Source organism: Hemitrygon akajei, chromosome 6 (assembly GCF_048418815.1).
Source record: "Hemitrygon akajei chromosome 6, sHemAka1.3, whole genome shotgun sequence".
In the NCBI taxonomy this organism is placed as follows: Eukaryota; Metazoa; Chordata; class Chondrichthyes; order Myliobatiformes; family Dasyatidae; genus Hemitrygon; species Hemitrygon akajei.
In genome coordinates, this window is record NC_133129.1 from 65,205,534 (window position 1) to 65,232,640 (window position 27,107).

The 27,107-nt window shown below is 42.0% G+C and overlaps 1 protein-coding gene across 1 annotated transcript in view; it reads left to right on the forward strand.

Moving 5' to 3' along the window:
* The window catches only part of LOC140729794 (cilia- and flagella-associated protein 95-like), a 131,068-nt gene that overhangs the window by 5,453 nt on the left and 98,508 nt on the right, over positions 1–27,107 (forward strand). The window contains exons 5-6 of the mRNA XM_073050009.1: positions 3,800–3,918; positions 9,105–9,173. Coding sequence (XP_072906110.1) covers positions 3,800–3,918; positions 9,105–9,173 — 188 coding nt within the window. The remainder of the gene's footprint in view (positions 1–3,799; positions 3,919–9,104; positions 9,174–27,107) is intronic.

Genomic DNA, 27,107 nt, shown 5'->3' on the forward strand with positions numbered 1-27,107 from the left:
AATGGAAATGGTGATCGCTGCTTTTCATACTGATGGATCAACAGATAGGTTTGTGGGTTCACACCCTATTCCACTACTTTCCTTCACCATCCAAAGCACACCCCTCATCATTGCCTCTGTAGCAACTGTGACTAATTTGCACTGCAGCAGAGTTTTTTTTCGAATTGTGTTCTTTACTGTATAATTTGTGCTTAATTTATGTTTTTTTTCTTGTGAATTTGTCTATTTGATGCTGCTGCAGCTAAGTTTCTCATTGCATGTGTGTTTACACATCCCTGTGCGTATGACAATAAACTCTGACTTTGACTGAAGGTTTTGCTGTGCTGTTGTATGTGCCATCTAAATTTGTAAAGTGGTTTACTATTGTCACACATACCGAGATACAGTGAACAACTTGTCCTGAATACAGGTCAGTTCATTCCAACAGTTAGTACAAGGTAAAACAGTAACAGAATAAAATGAGAGGGGTGAAAAGAGAATGTCTCTGGTGGGTGGGATATTTGATTATGTTGTCTGCTTTACCAAGTGCAGACTGAGCCCATGACGGGAGGCTGGTTTCCATGATGTGCTGAGCTCCCTGCAGACCAGCTGCCTTACCAGGGCACGGTGTATCCAGATAGGGTGCTTTCTATTGTACGTCAGTTAACAATTGGTAAGCCTCTTGAAGAAGTGGGAGCTGCTGAGTTTTCTTGACTGTAGCTTCAAAGTAGTTGCACTAGGACAGGCTTTTGGCAAGATTCACTCCAAGGAACTTGAAACTCTCAACCCTCTCAACTTCAGCACCATTGATATGAACAGGACACATGCACAGTCCCCTTTCCTGAAGTCAATGACCAGTTTTATTTTGCTGACTCTTTGAGGTGTCTCCCTTCCTCTCAGGAGGATGCAGGGTAGAGATCTCTAATAATCGGAATAGCAAGAGCCCATTTAGTACTTGGAACCTGTTTTCTCCAATCAGTAAATGTGACTGATCTGTAGGTTAACCAAAAGGGTCTTCATGCACAATGGTGCAGCAAGTAGAACTGCTAACTCACAGCTTCAGAACCCAGGGTCATTCCAGACACTGGGTGCTGCTTAAGTGTGGAGTTTGCATGTCCCCTCTGTGACTTGTTGGGTTTCCTCTGGGTGTTCCAATTTCTGACCATATCATTCAGTTTGACTGGCCATTGCAAATTGTCCTGACAAGGGTCTGAACTGAGTGGGTGAGGCCCATTTTGTGTCGCTGTTTGCTAGTTGTCGCGACTACTTCCTCATAACAGGCAGCCCATGGGCATGGGGGTGTAACCTGTTCTCACTTCACGAGAGGTTGGTGAAAGTTGGACAAACGTGGGTTGTTTTCTCTTGAGTGGATGAAGTTGAGGAGAGATCTGATTGAGGTTTTTAAGATTGAGAGGCATAGATAGAGTCGACAGACAATATCTTTCTCCCAGGGTTGAAGGGTCTAATATCAGCGGGCATGCATTTAAGGTGGGAGGGGGTAATTTCAAAAGAGATGTGCAGGGGGACTTTTTTTTACGCAGGGCATGGTGGGTGCTTGGAGTATGGTGCCTTTGGTGGCAGAGGCAGATAAATTAGAGACTTTTAAGAGATGTTGGATAGACACATGAATGTGAGGAAAATGGAAGGATATGGATATTGTGTAGGAAAAGGGGATTAGTTAGGTTGCCCATTTGATTACTAATTTAATTGGGTCAGCACAACATTGTGGGCTGAAGGGCCTGTTCCTATGCTGTACTGTTCTATGCTCTAAGGGCAGGGGTGGTGAGTTGATGGGAATGTGAGGAGAATTAAATAGTTTAGGATAGGTACAGTATAAAAATTACTACTTGATGGTCTGCTTGGACTCGAACAGCTGCAGGACCTGTTTCCATGCAGTATCTCTCTGAGTCCAGGACTCTGTGACATATCCTTCAGTCAACAAAAAATATCAGCCTCAGATTTAATTTATGTGATTGGCTTGGCAGTGTTTGTCACTGGGGTTAAATCTGATCTGATATTGCCTATGAAGCTGCTTCTCGGTGCTACTGAAATGCAGTTGTTGTTCATGTACTGTACAGAATTACCGTGGTCAGGTCCTTTGTAATTCATTCATTCTGCTGTGAGTCAGGAAGCAATGAGCTCAAAACGTTTATGAGGCTAGATCACAGAAATATCTCCGTTGTCCCTCCATAACTGAGGGTATGTTACAGTGCTGGAGGAGAAGGCTTTCAGGATTTCAGGAGTTTCAGAACCAACGTGGAATGATAAAAGTAAGGTCCATTCCAGCCATTATCAAATTAGCCTGAGGCTCTCCTTATCATCTAAGAGATGGAAGCTGCCTTTTCCTACAATTTTGCCATCAGCAGTATCATTGCTGTTTCTTTTCAGCACATTTACTGACAAAGCGAGATTAGGTTTGCTTGTCACAGGAACATCAAGGTATACTGTGAAACACATCATTTGGATCAAAACAAATCCGTGAGGATTGTGCTGGGGGCAGTCCACAAGTGTCGCCAAATTTCCGGCATCAATATAGCACTCTCACAACTCCCTAATCCCAACCAGGTGTTTTTGGAATGTGGGAGGAAACCAGAGAACCTGGAGGAAATACACAAAGGCACGGGGAAAGCATGTAATGGTAGGAATTGAATCCTGATCTTCCAGCTGGTGCTGTAATGTGCTAACTGCTACGCTACTACTTTCCTGCCTGACTGCCACCTCGTAAATGCAGTTGTGAAGAGAGCATGGCAGCACACCTACTTCCTGAGGGGTCTGCAGAGATTTGACATGACATCAAAAACTTTGGCAAACTTCTATATTTGTGTAGTGGAGTTGACTGGCTGCATCACAGCCTGGTATGGAAACACCAATGCCTTTGAAAGGAAAATTCCACAAAAGGTAATGGATTCAGCTCGTACGTCACGGCTATTACCCTCCCAGCCATTGAGCACGTCCACATGAAACGCTGTCATAGGAAAGCAGCGTGCATCATCATCAGAGATCTTCACCACCCAGGTGATGCTCCTTTCTCACTGCTGCCTTCAGGTAGAAAGTACAAGTGCCTCAGGACTCACAGCACCAGGTCCAAGAACAGTTACTGTCCCTCGATCATCGGGGATAACTGCACTCGCTCGCCCATCCATTGGGTTGTTCCCACAGACAATTACCTCACCTTAAGGACTCTTTATCCTGTTATGTTCTCAGTATTTATTGTTATTTATTCATACTTGCATTTGCACAGTTTGTTGTCTTCTACGCTCTATTTGACCTTCCATTGATCCTTCTATAGTTACTATTCTATAGATTTGTTGAGTATGCCTGCAGGAAAATGTATATGTGGCATATACGTACTCTGATAATAACGTTTACTTTGACTTTGATGCAGAATTCAGCTATTCATTGTCAGATTGAACATCCACATCCTTTGAGCGAGGGACGTCCAGAGATACACAACCCGTTGAGGGGAAAAAACATTCTTTTCAGCTTTGTCCAAAATGGCTGAAACCTTATCCAGGGACTGTGTTCCTTTGGCATTATGCCTTCCAGCCTGAGATAACAATTTCTCAACAATCTCCTGGTCAGCCCCTCTCAAAATCTGTTTTAATGAGACCACTTTTCATTCTTTTAAACCCCACTCTGTAGTAGTCAATCTTTCTCATTCTCTCCTCATGATTGACACTCTTGATAGAGTAAGTTCACATTGTTCCAGCTCTAAAATGCAGATTGTAATTAGCTGAAATTAATGGGATTAATGGAATTATGTTGATACCCCAGTACTAAGAGGCAGACGTCACTAACAGGTTCTCATTTTGTGTTAAAGGATTGGACTACCACTACAGAGTTGTTTACGTCACAAATTAATTTAAAGGATGATTATCGACTGAGGGAAAGAAAATCATTGATGGACATGAAGGATACCATGACAGAATTTTTTGGGAGGTGCGTTTTGAAAGGAATTTTTAAAAAAAATCACTTTTAGTAAATGTAATTCTTGAGTATTTTGATTGTGAACAATGACTCAATGGCTAATTGGTTTATTATTGTGACATGTACCAAGATAAAGTGTAGCAAGACCATTTCATACATAAGTACAAGATAGAACAAAAGGGCAAATAACAAAATCTAATGTGCCTTTAAACTATCTCAATTGTTTTTCTCCTATTAAAAAAAGTAATATATAAATAATAGGTCTTATTGTGTACAGAGAAACGCATTGATTTGCTTACTCTTGAATTCCACTGCTAAATCAATTTCCCCCTCTCCCCCCCTCCCCCCTCGCCATTGTTCTTGAGGTTGTTTTGATTACAAAGAGTTTGCAGGCTGTGATTCCTGCTATTGTGATCAAGTGTTAAATTGTGTTTGGTCATGCTCCTGAGCATCACCTTAAGGTGTCTGGTGACTTCATTGTCTTCATTGCTCAATGGGCTCTTGCCTCTGAGTCACTATAAGATCAAGGCCCACTCTAATGGTAAACACAAAAATCCAAGTTCATCCTCAAATGATAAAGTTCTAGGAAAGTATTCGGAAAGCTCCTCTGGAGTTTGGGTCTGATCTTTTAGATGATTGTAAAGGACCCTATTTTAAGAAAAGAGTAGGAAATTACCCCAGTTTCCTTGCCAGTATTTATCTTCCCAATTGCAAAGGTTTTTTTTGGTCATTGTCACACTGCTTTTAGTGGGAGCTTGCTGTGCACTCTAGGCTTGCTATCTTTCAAAAAGAACATTCTCAGCAAAGAAGGATTTTTGGGATGTACCCATACTGTGGTTCTACATACTGTAAATTTGTGCCTTTCTTCCATTCTTCCAATCATGTCTGTAGGTGGTGCTGTAGTTAGGAATTTCGATTCTTGTTCAAACATTGGCTCAGCTTGCTACAGGCAGGCATTGAAATAGTAATTAATTCCCTTAACATAGTGTTCATACACCACCTTCAGGCTTTGTGGTAGAAACTGAAAGCCTGCTCCTTTCCATTGGTAGGAGGCCACATTCTGCATCTCACTTACTTAAATATGGCTGCGATACTTTACTTATGGGGAAAAAAGGTAAAATTGCCCTTCAGCTATGATTTCATGAATTGCCCATAACTGTCTCAGTAATAAAAATAACACTTCTAGTTTTGCTGTGGTTATATTGTAATGTACACACACATCTGTGCAATGAACCGTCCAATTATAATGACTTTATACCCCAAGGAACTTTATTAGATCATAACAGAACATTTTGTTATCCTTTAAATTGAACCTCTAATTTTTTGTTAAAGTAGGCAATTCCATGAAACTCATTTAAGGGAAACTTCCAAATCCATGATATTTTTTCCCAGCTAGCAGGATAGTAGACCCATGGGAATGTCATCATCCGCAAGTTCTCCTCCAAAACACATACCATGTTGAATGCATCATTGTCCTTGATGACCTCTGGGTCTAAATCCAGGAACTGCCGTCCTTACAGCATTGTGGGGTATCTTCATGAGAACTGCTGCTGTGTTGTGATTATATCACCTAGAAAGGAAACCTCCCTCAGTATGAACATCAGTTTCACACTACTAGAAGCCCTCAGCATAGAAAGTATTTGCATAAAGAGAAGCAGTTAAAAGAGAAACGGGTCAAAAAGACCCCTTATTGAAAACTGAGATTTTCTGCTTTCCTGTGAAGTTGTGATCAGAAAGAAGGAGGAAGTATTTGGCATCAAGTGAGTACTTGAAGTTTATAGGAGATACAGGAGAGAGCGAAATAGAAGTTGGGAGCACAAAGAGGACATGGACTGATCTTGGAGAGCTGGATGAAGGAGAATCTCAACAACTTTTCTAAGTGCATAGGTTGGGGGAAAAAAAGCAAGTCCCTTTGGGGACCATGAGAGATATCTATGTGCTGAGCCAGGGGATTATGAGCTGGATCCTAAACATGTACTTCTTTTCAGTAGAAGGATGTGGAGGATGGAGAGTTAGGAGAGTGGTATGCTGATGTTCCCAAGAAGTGTTAGAGATAATGACATATTAAGGTGAACAATACACCAGCCTGATGAAATCCATCCCAAGATACAATGGGGGAAAAGGGAGGAGATTTCTAGGACTCTGGAGATTTAAAAGTTTTAATTAGCCATGGTACTCAAAGACTGGAGAATAACTGATGTTATTCCTTAATTCACAAAGAGCATAAACATTAAGCCAAGAAGCTACAGGTCATTGAGTTTTACATCAATGAAATTATTGAGGAAAGGAAATCTAAGGAGCAGGATTTATGTTCACTTGGAAAGGCAGTGCTGATTAGGAGTCAAAGTGGTTTTGTGCAGGAGAAATCTGACAGTCTTGCATTTGTTTTAAAGTAAGTCAAAAAACTGACAAAGTCAAGCCCATAGATGAGGTTTACATGGACTTTAAGCAACCGTTTATCAATGTCTTGCATGGTAGGCTGGTCAAGAAAGTTAGACCACTTGTGATTCAGTGTACATTGGCAAACCGCATCCAAGATTTCCTTGGTGATAGGAGGCAGAAGGTAGTGGGCAAGGGGTGTTTGACTGATTGGAAATCTGAAACCAGTGGTGTACTGCAGGGGTTGCTGCTGGGATAATTGTTGATAATTGATGAGAATATTGATGGACTGATTATTTCTGATGACACAAAAATTGATGCAAGTATTAGATATTGAAGGAATAGTTGTAAAGTTGGACAGGGCAGTGGGAAATCGAATTTAATCCAAAAAAATGTGAGGTTATGAATTCCTGGTCATCAACTACCAAGAGAAGCAAATGGTAGAGACATTAGAGGGGCCTTGGGGCGTAAATTTAAAGTTCATAGGTGGATAGGGATAATAAAGAAGGTGTTTAGCACCCTTGCCTTCATAGGCTGAAGGATTGAGTAGAAGAATTTTGATGTCATGTTGCAGTTGTATGTAACATTGGCCAGACTCCACTTGGAGTGTTGTGTATAGTTCCAGTTGCCACACTACGGGAAGGACTTTGTAGCCTAAGGCTTGCAAATGAGATTAGTATAGATAGACATCAAGGTCAGTATGAATCAGTTGGGCTGAAGGACCCATTCTGGTGTTGTAAAACTATAACTCTATTCCAGATTTCCAGAATCTGTAATGCTTTTAAAAAAAATTAGTTTCTGCTGATGGCACTTCATGTTTCTTTTTACAAAGATCATTAAAGTTCCTGTCTTTCTGTTATGACCTATCTCTGCCTCTGCAGCAGCCGGTTCTTTCCCAAAGAAAGACTACCATCCATTTTGGTCCTTTTGTCAACAAGTACATCAAGAGTCCAACTCAGTCTTTGTGACACTTTTTGGGTGAAGTGCTGGTGCCAAAAGCATGCTTGGACATAATATCTCCCCAAAGATGTGTGGAAAGTCACTGGAAAGAAACACCTAGTGTGGAACTTTACCTGTTAAGGTTTAGTCTCGATATTGAGCGCACTGAGAATACTTATTCGGAGTTTCTTCACTTACCTTAATCAGATAATGGCTCCTTTTCAGTACCTTATTCAGATTATGTGGATCCAAAAGCACCCTTAAGTTATTTGGTTTTATCACACAGTCCTCATCTCCATTGCAGGGGGATGAAACCTGATTCGTGTTTTTTTTATTATGGCTGTCATAGCCATAGAGTCACAGAGCTCGAAATAGGCTTTTCAGCCCATTTACCTTTCTACCAATTACCCTGAATCTTTGTACCCCAATTATTGACCCCTCTAATGATGGGAATAGATCTTCCTGTTCATTTTATGTAAGCCTTTGAACTCTACACCTCAATGAAACCTCCACTTGACCTCTTCTATTCCAAAGGAGGTCTCCTGTCTTAACACCGTCCCCATAATTCCTACCTTTTCACTAACATGGTGACACATTTGAACATACAAGTGTCCAATACAATTAAATATAATGACTCTATCCTTGCATACACCATGTTGGCCAATAAAAACCATAGACTTCCTGCTTTCTTAATGATGCACCATCGATAACTCTCGGAGACGTGAAGTGAGAGATAGGCTTTTATTAGCTGGAAGAGAGAGCACTATCAGCAGCAAGAGACCACCACACAACATCCTGGAGACTGAGGGAGGAGCAGTGCCTCCAATCGCCTTTATACTGGGGCCTGTGGGAGGAGCCACAGGAGCAGTCAGTGGGGGGGGGGGGGGGGGGGGGAGGGGGGAGCGTGTCCAGACAGGTATATGTAGTTCACCACACTTAACCACCTCATCTATCTGTCTTCACACACACGCCAAGATCCCTGTTCTGCCCTCGCTCAATTGTTTTCCCTGTTTTCTTAAGTGAGACAGATGGATAACTCCAGGCCAGGTGGTTTCATCATTCACCAAGGTGTCACAGTACGCAAGGAACTAGTGTAAAAGGACTGTATTTTTGGTGTTATAATGAAAAGCAGATTTAAATATTGCTTGAGATTCCTTCAACTTCTAACAAGTGCTTCTAACAAATGAATGAATATACAAGCGATTATGTAATAGCTGACCTGATGGCAAAAGCTAATTGCTGAACAACGTGATAAATAAGTAATCAACAATAGCTGTGAACTTACAAGTAGTGAGATCTAGTAATTAGAGATAAACAAACCAAATCAGGAAAGACAAAACAACCTGAATGTTCCTCTGCAGTTCTCAGTATCCTACTGTTCATTACAGATTCCCTTAGCTGCCTTTGTCCTCCCAAAGTTAATATTCCACAACACACCAGAGGAATTTCCAGTCATCATTTTTCTTCCCACTTCCCCTTCCTGCAGTTCACTGTTTTCCTTATCACTATCAATCAGATTGCTATTTTTGTATTGCTTGCAAACTTTTTCATAACATCGCCTATGCTTAAATTCACATCATTGATAAATACCATGCTATAATATCATTGAATCAACTCCTTACTGCATAACAATACTGGTTCAGAATTAGTTTGTGTGGATTACCAATTGTAAGAACCCTGGTTAACAATTTAGCAATGGGGCAGATTGTTTCTGGAAATGATGTCAGACTCGGTGAGTAAGCCACACAACCTTGAGGCCTTGAAACAGCTGTGAATATTTGACAACTGATTGTTGTATGGCAATGGTGTGAATAATGATTTGGGTGAGTTTTGTCTTTAAGGTTCTTTAAAAAATTTCATATTTCCTTTTCTAATTTTAGAACTTCTGGCTGCCCTGAGGCAAACCATTGCAATGCTCTACCAAGGCATCATCCAGACCACTTCAAGATGTGAGTACCTTTATTCCAGCTCATTACTCGTGCAAATCACTTGGCAAAGGGAATGATCGGTCACAACAATTTAATGTGCAAAATTCAAAGAAAGTTTGTCATCAAAGTACATATATAACGCTGAGGTTCATGTTCTTGCGGGCATTCACAGTAAATACAAAGAAACACATTAGAATCAATGAAAAACCACATGCAACAAGATGGACAAACAAGCAATGTGCAAAAGGTAACAGATTGTGCAAATACAAAAAAAAACAAACAATAATAATAAACAGAGCGTTAACAAATGTTGAGGATATGAGATGAAAAGTCTTTGAAAGTGATCCATAAGTTGTGGGAATAGTTCAACGTTGGGGTGAAAGAAGCTATCTCCACTGGTTCAAGTTATAACTGTTCCTGGATGTGGTGATGTGGGTTCTCAGGCTACTGTACTACCTCCCTGATAATGGCTGCAGTGAGAGGAGAACATGGCCTGGATGGTAGGGTTCCTTGGATGATATGCCCAATGGTGGTGAGGATTTTACCTGTGATGGACTGGGCTGACCTATTACTTTTTGTAGCCTTCTCTGTTTAAGGGCATTGCTGTTTTCATACAAGGCCATGATGTAACTAGTCAGAATTCTCTCCACTGCACACCTTTTGAAATTTGTCTAACTTTAGATAAGATGCCGAATCTTTGTAAACTTCTAAGAAAGTAGGAGTGCTGCTGTGCTTTCTTTGTAAAGGCATTTACATGCTGGACCCAAGACATATCCTCTGCAATGATACTAAAGAATTTAACAGAAAAGGTATCTTTTAATTTCAAAGGTAAATAGATATTAAGCCTTCTACGGATGTGGTAGTTAAGGAATAGGTATCTTAATTTCTTTTTGTATATAGGTATCTTAACATCTCAATGTGATGTGAAATACCACATTGCAGATAAGGAGAGTAGAAATACAAGGTCCAACCTGAATTAAATATAGAAAGGAGCAAGCCTGATAAGTAGGCTACTAGAAATCTGTAAAAGTTTGGAGCAATGCAGTGACTTGGTTATTGAGAAGATGTTTCCACTTTTGAGCCATATGTACACAACAACCAGTAAATGTTCAAAAGGGTGATGAGAAGAGGAAAGGGGAAAGTAATGGCTCATGTGGAAAATAATTACTAGAAGAATTGTTTCTGCACAATAAATCGTAGGAATGTTCATTGATGCAAAATAATAGTAAAATATCACTTCACTGCATTGACCAATACATGAACATAGGACATGGAATATACAGCACAGTACAGGCCATTTGGCCCATAGTGTTATGCCAACCTTTTAATCTACTCCAATATCAATCTAACCCTTTCTCCCATACAGCCCTATATTTTTTAACCCATATAACTATCTCGGGGCCTCTCAAATGTCCCTAATGTATCTGCCTTTTCTACCACCCCTAGCAGCAGGCTACTCGCACACATCACTCTCTCTGTGGGGGGGGGGGGGGGGGAATCTATCACTGACTTCCCCCCCCCCCCCCCTATAGTTCCTTCCAATCACCTTCAACTTATGCCCTCTCATATTTGTCATTTCCACCCTTGGAAAATGGTGTTGGCTGTTCACTGTCATTTCCTCTTAGCTTATTTGCCTCTGTCAAGTCACATTTCATCTTCTTTTGCTCCAAATAGGAGAAACCCTAGGTTGTTCAACCTTTCCCCATTAGACATGCTCTTTAATTCAGACAGCATCCCGGTAAATCTCCTCTGTACCCTTTCTGAAACTGTTTCATTATCCTTCCTATAATGAGAGGACCAGAACTGAATACAGTACTCCAAGTGTGGCCTAACCAGAGTTTCATAGTTCTGCAATATTGACTTTAATCCCCCTACTAATGAAGACCAACATATATGTACATTCTTAACCACCCTATCAACTTTAAGGGATCTGTGGGTGTGGACTGCAAGATACTTCTGTTCCTCCACACTGTTCAAGAATCCTTCCATTCACCTGTTACTTTGCCTCTAAGTTTGGCCTTCCAAAGTGTACCACTTCACACTTTTCTGGATTAAACTCCATCTGCCTCTTCTCAGCCCAGTTCCGCATCCTATCAATGTCCCATTGTAACCTACAACAACCTTCCACAACACTACCATCTGCAGACTTACTAACTCATCCTTTCACTTCATCCAAGTCATTTATAAAGAGCAGGGGTCCCAGAACAGATCTTGGTCACTGGCCTCCAGTTCGGAATTCTACATAGCCAATACCTCCCGACTTTCTGGATAAGTCTACCATGGGGTAGATACATTTAAAAATGAATCTCAGTGTTGTATATGGTGACATAAATGTACTTTTTACTTTTGAGCTTCTTGAACTTGTTTTGGGGAACCTTGTCGAATGCCTTACTAAAATACATTGACACCACCTGCACTGCTATATTTTCATTAATATATTTTGTCACATCATCAAATAATTCATTCAGGCATGAGAGGCACAACCTGCCCCTCATAAAGCTATACTGACTATCCCTATTCAGACCGTGTAAGACCATAAAATAAGATATAGGAGCAAAAGTAGGCCATCCAGCCCATTGAGTCTGCTCCGCCATTCAATCATGGGCTGGTCCAATTCTTCTTTTATCCCCACTCCCCTGCCTTCTCCCCATACCCTTGGATGCCCTGGCTAATCACGAAGCCATCTATCTTTGCCTTAAGTACACCCAATGACTTGGCCTTCACAGCTGCTCGTGGCAACAAATTCCACAGATTTACCACCCTCTGACTAAAGTAATTTCTCTGCAAATGTTCTAAATGGATGTCCTTCAAGCCTGAAGTCATGCCCCCTTGTCCTAGCCTCCCCTACCATGGGAAATAATGGTAAGAATTCTCTCCAATATCTTGCCTACCACTGATATTAGACTAATTGGTCTATAATTCCCTGAGTTAATCCTATTACCTTTCTTGAACAAATGAATAACAGTTTCTGATATTACTTCTGTGGCCAGTAAGGACACAGAGATCATCGCCAAAGGCACAGTAATCTCTTCCTTTACCTCCTGTAGTAACCTGGGGTATATCTCATCTGGCCCTGGGGTCTTATCTATCCTAATCTCAAAATGGCGGTGCAGGCTTGAAGGGCCGAATGGTCTAATTCTGCACCTATTGTCTATTGTCTTCTCAAAAGTCCCAGCATATCTTCTGTAGAACAGGCCCTTCAGCCCATGTGTTGTGCTGAACCAATTAAAATAATAATCAAGTGGCTAACTAAACTAATCTCTTCTACCTACGCAACTTTACCTACATATACTTTCATTTTCCTCACATTTATGTGCTTATGTAAACATCTCTCAAAAGTCTTGAATGTTTCTGCCTCTACCACCATCCCAGGCAGTGAATTCCAGGCACCCACCACCCTCTGTGTGTAAACAAACAAACTTGCTCCTTAGAAATTAGACCCTATCACCTTAACTGTATTAGACAGGTATTAGGCATTTCAGCTCTGGGAAAAAGATACTGCCTATCTGCTCTATCGATGCCTCTCATAATCTTAAGTCTTTATCAGATCACCCCTCAGCCTCCGCTACTCCAGAGAAAACAACCCATGTTTGTCCAACCTCTCATTATAGCACACACCCTCTAATCCAGGCAGCATCCTGGTAAACCTCTTCTGCAGCCTCTCCAAAGCCTTGACATTCTTCCTTTAGTGGGGCAACCAGAACTGCATCTACTCTAGATGCAGCGTAACTCGAGTTTTATAAAGCTGCAATATAACTTGCTGACTTTGGAACTCACTGCCTGGACTAGTAAAGCCAAGCATACAATATGCCTTCTTAACCACCCTATTGACCTGTGTAGCCACTTTTATGGAGTTATGATTGTACCCTCAAGATCCCTCTGCTTGTCAACACTATTAAGAGTCTTAAATGAGAGATCTATCACCTGACAGGTTCATTGCAAATACTAGATCCAGTATGGCCTCTTCTGTAGTCGGTCTGTCCATGTATTGTGTCAGGAATTCTTCCTAGATGCACCCATCTAACTCTTTTGCACTAAGGATGTGCTAATCAGTATTGGGGAAGTTGAAGGTACCCATGACAACAACCCTTTTATTTTTGTACCTGTTGTGTCTGTTGCTATTGGGGTGGGGTCTACAGAATACTCCCAACAGAGTGATTGTCCTTCCCTGTTTCTGAATACCACCCACACTGACTCAATAGACCATCCCTCCACACTGTCTTCCCTGTAAATCTGTAAGTGCCAGGACAGATTAAACCAAAACCTGTGTGAAAATCATAAAATTAGATATTGATTTAAGATTAATATTACCCTTCAATATTACGACTCGTAAAGTATTGATCTTTGGGTTTAATTTGTAATTTCTTTTTGATGCTTCTCTGGTTTTTTGAGATGGTGAGCAGATGGTTTTTCCTCAGCTCCTGGTTCAAGTGCTGTATTTAATTTCCTCTGACCCTTTTAAAATCCATTTCTGTTATTTCCTTCTGACAGAGAATTACTTTGACATTTTTAGTGCATTTAACTAAAATTGGTTCTACTAAGCTATTTGTACTCCACACAATCTTCTTCCCACCCTCCTTCATCTTTGACAGTGTGGAGGATGACCGGTTATTCAGAATGATAAAGTGGTACCTTCAGCATCTTTTAAACCATCCTTTGTGGCCTTGTTATGCACCCAGCCTCATTGAGATGAAGGCCGTGAGACCCACTAGGAATCGAGTGGGCTTGGTAATTAAATGTAGTTTTGCAAATTCTTCTGTCAATGTTGCTTAAAACCAGTGGGTTGAGAGGGGGGAAATGTTGACTGGTAAATCAACAAGACTTTTCCCTCAGCAACCCTGTCTATAAAGCACAGCGGTCGGTCACTGTGGGTACAATGTTATCTGTTGCTGTAGTGTGCAGAGAGCCACACAGCATGCAGATAATGGCCTGGATTTGACACAAAATATCTGTAAAACCATCAGTGTTCATTAACATTTGTTACGAACCCCATAACTGGGTCACTTACCAGCAAAGATAGAGTGGTCCGTTGAAGTCTGATGGTACTATTTTTAACAGTATTTATTAGTAAAAATACACAAAAATAATATCAATGGAAACATACAGATAATATACGTCGTCAATACTAAATCTAAAAGTGCGAGTATAATAATAATCAATAAGAAATAAGCTCTATCGTTGTCTAGGGGATAATGAATTGTCCGATTGAAATGTACAGTTCGCTGCAGTTCCACAAGCTGCCGTCTTTTGGTTGTCGCTGTGTTGCACTTTGTTGGAGAGAGAGAGAGAAATAGGAATAGAATGGGAACAGGTACCGCTACGGGTTTCCAACCTTTATGATTTTGATCCTTCAGGAGTCCCGTTGGCGTGGCCGTTCACTTGTGGCCTCTCCTTTAGCTAAGCCGTTCTTCCGTGGTGAGCCAGCCAACCCAGGCAAGGGAGGATGCACACGGGCCCCACCGGCTTTGGCTATCAAACGCTGTCACTGGATTTCCAGCGTTTCTTCTGGTGCGTCTAAAGGGGTTGTTCCCCAGACCCTCTTTTATCCTTACTCACGGGGTCTCAGATGTCATTCAGGTTGGGATGATACAATCCCTCAATCAGCCCACTCTGGTCGTCCCCTGAGGGGCTTCAATGAATAGTACAGTACTCAATACACAATTCCGTCTCCAAGAGACAATGGCCGTTATCAGTGGCTTTGTTTCGCTGAGGCCAAGACACAGTCCAAAACCTTGTGGATTCTCTCTCTCATTTCCTGGGTCCCAGACCCGAATTAATAGTGATCTTGCGATTCTCAAAAAGGAGGGGGCGACTTTGTACCCTTTGGCCCCTCAGAGTTGTGGCACATTCGTAACACATTACATAGTGGCGCCAAACTAACTTTATGGGTTCTCTGCATATTGGAAAAAAAATTTCAAAAATAAACCTTATACTTACGAGAGATACAAAGACACTGCAGGGCTTTCTGTACATTCGTAGTGTCGTGAGGTGCATACATTCATATGTCATCAAGCTAATACATTCTCTGTGCCAAGCATGTGGCCTCTTTGGACAATGCACACCTGAAGTATTTGTGGGAGTAGTACACAGTGTCCACTCCCTCAGTGTCATCAGGCAGCAGGACCTCAGGTTGCAATCCTTCTCAACAAGCACTTTGTGTTGACTACACCAAACTTCTGTGTGTCCCTCAGAACGTGCCAGGTAGCAGTTTTCCCTTAAACATCTCATTATACAGAAAGACTAATAAGTTTTGGGCAGACCAAAGGGCACTTTTCAGCAAGTTAATGCATAAAATCATCCCACAGTTGCCATTGGCTGCTGGTATTTCTTGTCGCAGTTGCTTTCTGAGAATGAAGTCTGATGTTATAGCAATCCCTAACGTTTGGTGGAGAATCTGCACTGACAAACAGCACTCGCATATATCTGCGTTTCCACTGGTTTCAATAGAGAGAAACACTGCTCAGATAAGTAGTAGTTCATTTAAACTTTTAAATTTTTTAAAAATACTGAAATAATTTGGGTTATAGCAGTTGGAATGTATTTCGCTGGTCTTTAATATCAGCATAATGGTGAAGCAGGTAGTGCTGATAACTCACAGCTCCTTGACTCTGATTTAGTCCTAAATCTCCGGTGCTATTATAGGGAATTTGTGCATTCTCCAAGATTGCTTGAGTTCTTCCCAGGTGCTCCATTTTCCTCCCTCATCCCAAAGATAGGCTGGTCGGTGGATTAATTGGCCACTATAAAGTACCCCTGGTGGAGATGGGTGGTAGGAGAATCAGAAGGGAGAAAGAATAGGCATCTGGATGAGAACAGGTTTGCGGAGGACTGGGATTGCTATGAGTGCTGTTATTGACCCATTGGGCCGAATAGCCTCTTTATATATTGTAAGGAATTATGAAAAATAGATTCACCATAATGCAAACTCTGGCATGGATTGCCTAAAGAAATGTCGAGAAATTGGCCACAAGTAGATTAAAAAGGCATGCTACTTATACACAGAATTGTGCATGAAAATGTGTGTATCCAGTTGGGAACTGGATGAAGGACTCACCACGTGCCTTGTGTTTGCTGTGATGGAACTCCACTCATGACAGCAGTAGCCCGGCTGCATATAATACTGCTACTGGGGTGAGATAGGCGGGAGGGGAGGGTGCATAGCGATCTTGTGTGTGTGTAGAGAGGGCTCTCTCCTTTTAAGCTCCAACTGATGTGCGTGACTTCATGCCACGCTGATTTGCTGGAGATCAGAACCTACACTTTGATATAGTGTATATTAAAAGGCTGCTAGCAGTGGCAAAGCAACCAGCAAGGACATTTATATAATACTGAGCTTTCTACATTTTCAGAATTTATCTTGGCTGCACCTCCGGTGAGATGGCGGTGCGCTTGGGCACAGCGGCTTCTACAGGGCCAACCAAAGGTGTTATTGTTTTTTCACATGTATTTGTTGTGATTGCAAGACCCTGCTGGACATTAAGGACTTGAAGTACCACAGGTTGACCCCATCAATGAGTTGCTGATTGGTGGAGAAACTGAAGAAGGTGGACGGGTGCAGATCGTGCTGCTGCCTGCTGCGGAGAGATGTCCGTGCACAGAGGCAGTGAGAGGTCTAACAGCGAGTGATCATCTTAATTGCTTTTCTTGTGATTGCAAGTTCCTGTTTCACGTTGGTAATGTGGAATGCTGCAAGCCTGATTCATTGGTGAATAGCAGGGGAGCTGCATAGCCTCAGTCATAGTGAGGGCCAGGCCTCTACCGTGGTGTCACCTGTTTACCACTGTCCAGGAGTGAGGCGTTGGAGTTGGTGCTGGAGGTGGTGTGGTGTGGCATCCATACTGGAGTTGGTGCTGCTCTCCAGTGTTCGCTCGGCAGAAGACAAGATGTATTGTGTTCGACTGCAGCAGCTGCAACATTTATGGACTCAGAGACTTGGACTATATTCTTTTATTGTGACTGTGTGTGTGCTTTGTGCTGTGAATGACTGTTGGTACTGTGTTTTGCACCTTGGCCCCTGAGTAACATTGTTTCATTTGCCTGTATTCATGTATGGTTGAATGACAATTAAAGTTGAACATGAACTTATTTCCCAATCCAAATTGCCTTTGAGAGCAGGATGACGTGGTCCTTCTATTGAAGGTACATGCACTGTGTTGTTGGGTAGTGAGCTCCAAGAAGCAAACCTAGTGACAATGAAGGACTGGAGATGTCCAAACCACCATGGTAAACCTGCAAATGGTGGTATCCATGTTGGATTAGCCTAGGCAGGGAACTGTATTGTAGTTTGCAGATTATACACGTGGCAGCCACTGTGGGCCATGGTGCAGGGAATTGGTGTTTAAGCTAGCAAATACAGTGCCATCTATGTGGGACAGTTTGTCGTGGATGCTGCTGAAGGTCTTGAGAGTTGTTGGAACTGCACTTATCCGGCCAAATGGTGAGTATTGCATTATACTCTCAACTTGTATTGAGCATGTTGGCATGTTCAGATAGCCACTGTAGTAATGCATCAAGACTAGTTTCAATGTACTGATGGTTACTTTAGGATATTGGTGCTGGTATTACCTCCATTGTGTTGGTCTACTGCCCTGGCAGTGCGACTGTACAAAGCTAGGCATGGAGTTAAACACCTTCTCAAAACTCGGATGAGTCAGAAACCTCCTTCAGGGTTTTAAATGAAATTTTACTTGTGAAAAGATATTGCTATTTCAAAGGCAAATAAGGAGGGGATGAAGATGGATATCTTTCCACCATGTGGTTCAAGTTGAATCTGAATTAATCCACATATGAGATGATATAAAAAACTGTTTACATACAAAATGATCTGTGCCTTTTGCAGCCTGACCACTCCTGCCTGGCATCCATAAGATGTCAGCTTAACTACTGAAACTAAAAGCCAAATGATCATTTTATTAAGTTTTGGCAAAAGGACAGCTTCAGAGTCTGGTCTTGAAAACAGTCTTACTACACAGTTTTTACCCATTCTCACTTTGAAAATGTCAGTCTTGATGACACACTTGCTCATGGTAATGAGAAGCAGAGTGGTGACACAGTTCTCACCCAGAATGACAATTGGGTGAGGAACTGTATCTCTGAAGTGAGTTGTGCCCTCTTAATATCTCCCCCAACTCGCAGTAGTTCCTCAGAGTCAAGGGAGGAACAGAATTCAATAAGGTAACTTTGGATTGGGAGAGGTTCCTGTTTTGTGAGACACTGCACCTCCCCTGCACGTACCTGCCTTTGAACAACAAGAAGGATTCTAACGTTTACCCAATTCAGTTGCTCTGCACTGAGGGGTTGCTTATAAATGTGCCAATCACTGCAAAAGTCTCCTACAATTTTCTCTTCATACCGATATTGTCTCACGGTCTGAAATGGTTTGGGTGCCCATTCTCCAGCACTGCTGAGGCAGATTTCATCCACTATGACCCAACCCTGGTCCAGTCATTGGGCATAAGGTGCATCATGCTGACTCTGTGCTGGTCATGTGCCGTATTTGCATGGATGGTGTCTCTGACAAGCAGTAGGAGAATCCCAGCAAAAGAATCTTGTCAGCTGTGTCCTTAAGATGTGGATGACAGTGTGCAGCTTCAGGGGTTGAGATTTTATCCCTGTTGTTGGGAACATGGTTGCACTCAGTGAGAGTTAGTGAGGGTAAGCAGATCTCCTCTCCCATTGACTCCACAACAAATCCACTGATACTACTTCCAGTAACTTCTGATGTTCCAGAACATGTCTTTAGAGCAGGGTTTCCTAACCTGGGGGTCCATGGACCCCTCAGTTAATAGTGGGGGCTCCATGGAATAAAAAAAAGTTTGGGGAACCATGCTTTAGTGTCTGGGGAAGTAGTCTCATCAGATGGATGCTCTGCTGGGAGTGTGCTAGAATCGGTAGTAGCCCAAGGTGCTGGCCCTGAATTTACAGTTCTATCTTGGTCCTATTCTTCTGAAGGGTCAATAGATTCTTGGCTCAGTTTCCTGGAGACCATTGGTCTATCTGTGTTCTGCAATCTGTTGTTACTGCTTCTCCAGTTCTCCTTGCTACCCTCCCCAGATTCTCCACTACTGTCCATATTGATCATATTGTCCACATTCGGACTGACTCTGCCCCAGGGCTTCTCTGGCCAGTCACAGCATCTCAAACGATTGTCCAGTGGTGCAGTGAGTGAGGGCTGTGCAGTTGGTTCTGTGATAACTTCAGTTCAAAGGTGAGCCACTGATGCACTTGGTGCACTGTTGAGCCCTTATCTGCTCTTATTAAGTGGAAAAACACTCATGAGTTTTCAAGTTGGGTGACCTTGGGCACATTCTCACTTTCTACCTCAAATGAGGATTCACCTTCTTTGGGTTTGAATCTGAAGCAGAGGATACAAATTCTGGAGGACTGGATGAAAACTTGGTTTGAAGCAGAACAGGAAGCTGCCTGTTGCCTTGATTTCATCCTCTGAGTAGCTGTGTCGTATTAGAGGGCTGGCACCAGTGATCACCTTCTTAGAGAGACAAGCATCACTGTCTAAGTCAGATGCCGCTTCATACAACTTTACTTCTGTTAAGGCAGTCTCATCTTCACGCTCCTCCTGGAGCACAGTCATTGTGGCCTCTATGAGCTGTCTCACTGCGCATTTCGCGTTTACGCTTCGCATACGTTGCTCTCATTCCTGCTGCTGCGGTTCTGGTGCAGGCCCGTGCTATAGCGATGCTAATTGTGGTTTTGCTTGAGCGTTGTGAAAATGCAAAAGATGCGACCTGTTTGACCTGGCTTTCAGGTCTCAGTGATTGACATTGCTTGAATTGGAAGCTGACATTGTAGCAAATGATACATCTCCAGCCCATGGGTGATAACTTTGAAGACAAGTTACCTTCTCACTCTACTGCCCTTGCAGTGCAATGTTTACAGAGCTAGGTATGGAGTTAAACACCTTCTCAAAAATCAGCCAAGCAGGAAGCTTTTCTCCAGGCTTTTGATGCGATCTTACTTGTGAAAGACTGTTTTAAGTGGATGGGGATGGATGTCTTTCCACACTGTGTGCTTCAAGTTGAACTCCAAATTAATCTGCAAAGGAAATGGTATAAGAACCTGCTTACGTACAGGAAGTGATGTTCATACAAAGCGGACTGCATACAAAATGAACAGAGGCCAGAACAGTAGAAGTTATAAATGGAATTGTGCCATTATCAGTGAACATCCATACTCTTTACCTAATGACCAAAGAAGATCATAGATAAAGCAACTCAATTGGTAAATTGGTTTATTATTGTCGCATGATATTTCAGCTTAGGACATTAATCTGGAGAATACCTGGGGCTGGAATGTTCCCCTAACCATCTCAACAAGCATCAACTCTCCAACCAGAGGAATGACCTTTGACCTGAGTTTTACCAGAGCTCCGTGAGGCTACGCTCAGACAAATGCTGCCTTCATGGCAAGGGCAGTCACTCTCACCTAACCTTGAGAATTCAAGTCCTTGATCCATGCTGGCACAAAGGCAAAAATGAGGTTGGAACAGACTGGACCTGGTGCAATGCAACGAGTGCATCAGTAAGTTGGTTATTGGTGAGTAAGTGCTTCTAGATAGTACTGTCAATAACTCCTTTGACTTTAGCATTGATTAGGAGTAGACTGACTGGGTGGTGAATAGCTTGGTTGAATTTGTCCTGTGTTTTTATGAAGAGGATGTACCTAGGCACCTTTCTATATTGTTTGTGGCTAGATGCATTGCTAATTTTGGAGCCCAAGTTTTCAGTACTATGGGGGTGTATGGGATGTCCAGGAAGGGGCTTGTTGTGTTCATCCTTGGACAACTCTCTTACCTTTTGTCCTCACTGGACATTCAGCTCCCACCTGTGGCTCTGTGTAACTATTTGCATGTGACAGTGGCCAGTGGTGGTACACTGATTCAACAGGGCGAGCTCATCAACCGAGGGTGGTCAGCAGGCTTCGTGCAACAGACTGGACATGCCTGATCGAGCCTGCGAAGTCAGCTCCGGAGGACTGGGCAGATGATTTCAGCAGTGAGATCCAGCGGCATGGAATGCGGTTCTGCAGAGCTTCGTGAAGAGCGAAGGGCATGACCAGACACAGAAGTCGTGGCTATCCACTGCAAACAAGGAAGACCCCAGTTGTGACGACTGCTTGTAGCACTGGACCTAGACTTCCATGGTTGAGAAATGGAACTGTCCCAGCGGCTTTTCTACTTTAAAGCTCTCCCATACAGGTTTTCTGATGCAGTTCACGTCATCTAAATGCACAACAGAAGAATTGCTCAAATCCAAGTCTCATTATCAGATATGATGGACAACCATCTACGACTGGGCTATTTTCTAACTCCATACCCTTTATGTTTATCGTTGTACTCAGCTGTATCTTTGAGTGTATCAAATTCATTGAAGATTTGTTTCTATGATGGTGGGGATCTCTGTAGGAAACTGAGGCCAAATGATTGCCACTTGTGACGGGGTATGACTGCAGCTGGTTCAGTCTTGTCTCCAGCCTTCGCATTTTGGACCTTACTGTTGTTGAAGCTGGGGACAGTCTTGGAGCCGCCTTCTCCCTGGGCTGCTCAATTATCTGCCACCACAAAGGGCTAGATGCAATAGGACTGTAGAGCTTCAATCTGATACGTGGGTCGTGCATGCTGCCTAGCAAGCAGCTGCATCATATTTAGTTTTGCCTGGCGCTAGAACCAGCATGCCCACCTGTTTTGTTGATCCCTTGGCTAATAATAGTGGAACAGTGAATGATATACCAGACCGTGAGTGACGGATACTGGTGCTGTGCATTTCTGCTGCTGATTAGATGAGATTAGTTTATTTTCATATACACCAGGGGGCAATGAAATTCCTTTCATGCATGAAACTCACAGTGTGAACCATGAACATAGTAATAAAAAATCACAACGAGAATAGGGCAGCAGAATCGTGCAAGGGTCGCTGTGCAATCTGAAGTAGTGCTAAAAGAAATGTGAATGCGATTACAACAGAATAACAGAGAGGTACATAGAAGTGAGTCTGAGAACATGGCAGCACCACAGAGAAGGGGGGAACGGTTCACAACACTGACAAGTGTGGGCGAAGCTGTTCTTGAATGATCAGTGGTACCTTACGGATACTCAGTGCTCCATTGCTAGTTGCCCGGAAATAATGGCTGCCATAATCCAACCCCAGGTGAAATTGTCTTTATGCATGATTTGTGATCCGAATTGATCCTTTCTTCTAGCTTTCAATATTGTCATAGTTTGGACTTCTGGCTAAATGTGGGTTCATTGTAATGCTGGAGCCATCAAACTTTGCCATCTTTCAATTGTGTTTTGTGGTGCCTCATGTCAGGCTGATGCCTCTACGCCTCAAAACGTCTCGACCTCCTGTAGTGCCTTGGTATGACTGACGAAGCTGGCTGTAGATTTCAGGTTTGTGATCAAGGAACCATGAATGTAAGGACCAAGGTCTCCAGAGATGAGCAGTGAATGCAGTGTCCCTGCCACTGACTACTAGTTCTGGACCCAAAGTGAATATGATTGAAATACTCATCAAGTGCAGAACCTGCACTGCATTTGTAAAATTATGTTTTACAGCAGCAGCACAGTGCAGTGCAATAAATTTCATGATACACATCAGTAATGTTAATCCTGATTCTGTGCAGGCTCATCATGGTTTGAGATTGTCCTGCAAAATAGTGACAATCAGTCACCCTACTATCAGTAAACCCTTCTGTTCAGGCCACTCTCGTGTGCTTCGACTTCAATACTTCTCTGTTATTCAAAAGTTCACTTTATTAGCAAAGTACATGTGCAGAATACAACTCTGAGATTTGTCTTCTCCAGATAGTATTGAAATACAGAAAAACCATGGCAGTTGTTGAAAGAAAAGACATCAACTCCACATGAAAAAGAAAAAGAAGCAAAGCTGGCAAACCCCAACCCCTCCTATGCACTAAAACTAACAGATCACACATCTGGAAAATGGCAAAAAAACAGTGACAATAACATCAAACCCCAAACCCCCATCTCATAAAAAAGAGTGACAATAACATCAAACCATAAACCACCTAACTCATAAAAAACAGTGACAATAACATCAAACCCCAAATCCTCTATCTCATAAAAAACAGTGACAATACCATCAAACCCCCAAACCCCATCTCATAAAAGAGTGACAATAACATCAAACCCCAAATCCTCTATCTCATAAAAAACAGTGACAATAACATCAAAGCCCAAACCCCCATCTCATAAAAAACATTGACAATAACATCAAAGCCCAAACCCCCATCTCATAAAAAACAGTGACAATAACATCAAACCCCAAACCCCCATCTTATAAAAAGCAGCGACAATAACATCAAACAACAAACCCCCACCACGTAAAAAAAAGTGACAATACCATCAAACCCCCAAACACCCAAACCCCCATCTCATAAAAAACAGTGACAATAACATCAAACCAGAACCCCATCTCATAAAAACAGTGACAATAACATCAAACCCCAGACCCCCTATCTCATAAGAAAATAGTGACAATAACATCAAACCCCAAACCCCCTATCACGTAAAAAAACAGTGACAATACCATCAAACCCCCAAACCCCCATCTCATAAACAGTGACAATAACATCAAACCCCAAACCCCCATCTCATAAAAATCAGGGACAATAACATCAAACCCCAAACCCCCATCTCATAAAAAACAGTGACAATACCATCAAACCCCAAAATCCCATCTCATAAAAAACAATGACAATACCATCAAACCCCAAACCCCCATCTCATAAAAAACAGTGACAATAACATCAAACCCCAAAGCCCCACCATGTAAAAAAACAGTGACAATAACCTCAAACAACAAACCCCCACCACGTAAAAAAAAAGTGACAATACCATCAAACGCCCAAACCCCCATCTCATAAAAAACAGTGTCAATAACATCAATCCAGAACCCCATCTCATAAAAACAGTGACAATAACATCAAACCCCAGACCCCCTATCTCATAAGAAAATAGTGACAATAACATCAAACCCCAAACCCCCTACCACGTAAAAAAACAGTGACAATACCATCAAACCCCCAAACCCCCATCTCATAAAAAACAGTGACAATAACATCAAACCCCAAACCCCCATCTCATAAAAATCAGGGACAATAACATCAAACCCCAAACCCCCATCTCATAAAAACAGTGACAATACCATCAAACCCCAAACCCCCATCTCATAAAAAACAATGACAATAACATCAAACCCCAAACCCCCTATCTCATAAAAAAACAGTGACAATAACATCAAACCCCAGACCCCCATCTCATAAGAGAATAGTGACAATAACATCAAACCCCAAACCCCCACCACGTAAAAAAAGTGACAATAACCTCAAACCCCCAAACCCCCATCTCATAAAAAACAGTGACAATAACATCAAACCCCAAACCCCCTATCTCATAAAAAACAGTGACAATAACCTCAAACCCCCAAACACCCTATCTCATAAAAAACAGTGACAATAACATCAAAGCCCAAACCCCCATCTCATAAAAAAGTGACAATAACATCAAACCCCAAACCCCCATCTCATAAAAAACAGTGACAATAACCTCAAGCCCCAAACACCCTATCTCATAAAAAACGGTGACAATAACATCAAAGCCCAAACCCCCATCTCATAAAAAAGTGACAATACCATCAAACCCCCAAACACCATCTCATAAAAAACAGTCACAATAACATCAAACCCCAAACCCCCATCTCATAAAAAACAGTGACAATAACATCAAAGCCCAAACCCCCATCTCATAAAAAACAGTGACAATAACATCAAAGTCCAAACCCCCATCTCATAAAAGACATTGACAATAACATCAAAGCCCAAACCCCCATCTCATAAAAAACAGTGACAATAACATCAAACCCCAAACCCCCATCTTATAAAAAGCAGTGACAATAACATCAAACAACAAACCCCCACCACGTAAAAAAAAGTGACAATACCATCAAACCCCCAAACACCCAAACCCCCATCTCATAAAAAACAGTGACAATAACATCAAACCAGAACCCCATCTCATAAAAACAGTGACAATAACATCAAACCCCAGACCCCCTATCTCATAAGAAAATAGTGACAATAACATCAAACCCCAAACCCCCTATCACGTAAAAAAACAGTGACAATACCATCAAACCCCCAAACCCCCATCTCATAAACAGTGACAATAACATCAAACCCCAAACCCCCATCTCATAAAAATCAGGGACAATAACATCAAACCCCAAACCCCCATCTCATAAAAAACAGTGACAATACCATCAAACCCCAAAATCCCATCTCATAAAAAACAATGACAATACCATCAAACCCCAAACCCCCATCTCATAAAAAACAGTGACAATAACATCAAACCCCAAAGCCCCACCATGTAAAAAAACAGTGACAATAACCTCAAACAACAAACCCCCACCACGTAAAAAAAAGTGACAATACCATCAAACGCCCAAACCCCCATCTCATAAAAAACAGTGTCAATAACATCAATCCAGAACCCCATCTCATAAAAACAGTGACAATAACATCAAACCCCAGACCCCCTATCTCATAAGAAAATAGTGACAATAACATCAAACCCCAAACCCCCTACCACGTAAAAAAACAGTGACAATACCATCAAACCCCCAAACCCCCAAACCCCCATCTCATAAACAGTGACAATAACATCAAACCCCAAACCCCCATCTCATAAAAATCAGGGACAATAACATCAAACCCCAAACCCCCATCTCATAAAAACAGTGACAATACCATCAAACCCCAAACCCCCATCTCATAAAAAACAATGACAATAACATCAAACCCCAAACCCCCTATCTCATAAAAAAACAGTGACAATAACATCAAACCCCAGACCCCCATCTCATAAGAGAATAGTGACAATAACATCAAACCCCAAACCCCCACCACGTAAAAAAAGTGACAATAACCTCAAACCCCCAAACCCCCATCTCATAAAGAACAGTGACAATAACATCAAACCCCAAACCCCCTATCTCATAAAAAACAGTGACAATAACCTCAAACCCCCAAACACCCTATCTCATAAAAAACAGTGACAATAACATCAAAGCCCAAACCCCCATCTCATAAAAAAGTGACAATAACATCAAACCCCAAACCCCCATCTCATAAAAAACAGTGACAATAACCTCAAGCCCCAAACACCCTATCTCATAAAAAACGGTGACAATAACATCAAAGCCCAAACCCCCATCTCATAAAAAAGTGACAATACCATCAAACCCCCAAACACCATCTCATAAAAAACAGTCACAATAACATCAAAGTCCAAACCCCCATCTCATAAAAGACATTGACAATAACATCAAAGCCCAAACCCCCATCTCATAAAAAACAGTGACAATAACATCAAACCCCAAACCCCCATCTTATAAACAGCAGTGACAATAACATCAAACAACAAACCCCCACCACGTAAAAAAAAGTGACAATACCATCAAACCCCCAAACACCCAAACCCCCATCTCATAAAAAACAGTGACAATAACATCAAACCAGAACCCCATCTCATAAAAACAGTGACAATAACATCAAACCCCAGACCCCCTATCTCATAAGAAAATAGTGACAATAACATCAAACCCCAAACCCCCTATCACGTAAAAAAACAGTGACAATACCATCAAACCCCCAAACCCCCATCTCATAAACAGTGACAATAACATCAAACCCCAAACCCCCATCTCATAAAAATCAGGGACAATAACATCAAACCCCAAACCCCCATCTCATAAAAAACAGTGACAATACCATCAAACCCCAAAATCCCATCTCATAAAAAACAATGACAATACCATCAAACCCCAAACCCCCATCTCATAAAAAACAGTGACAATAACATCAAACCCCAAAGCCCCACCATGTAAAAAAACAGTGACAATAACCTCAAACAACAAA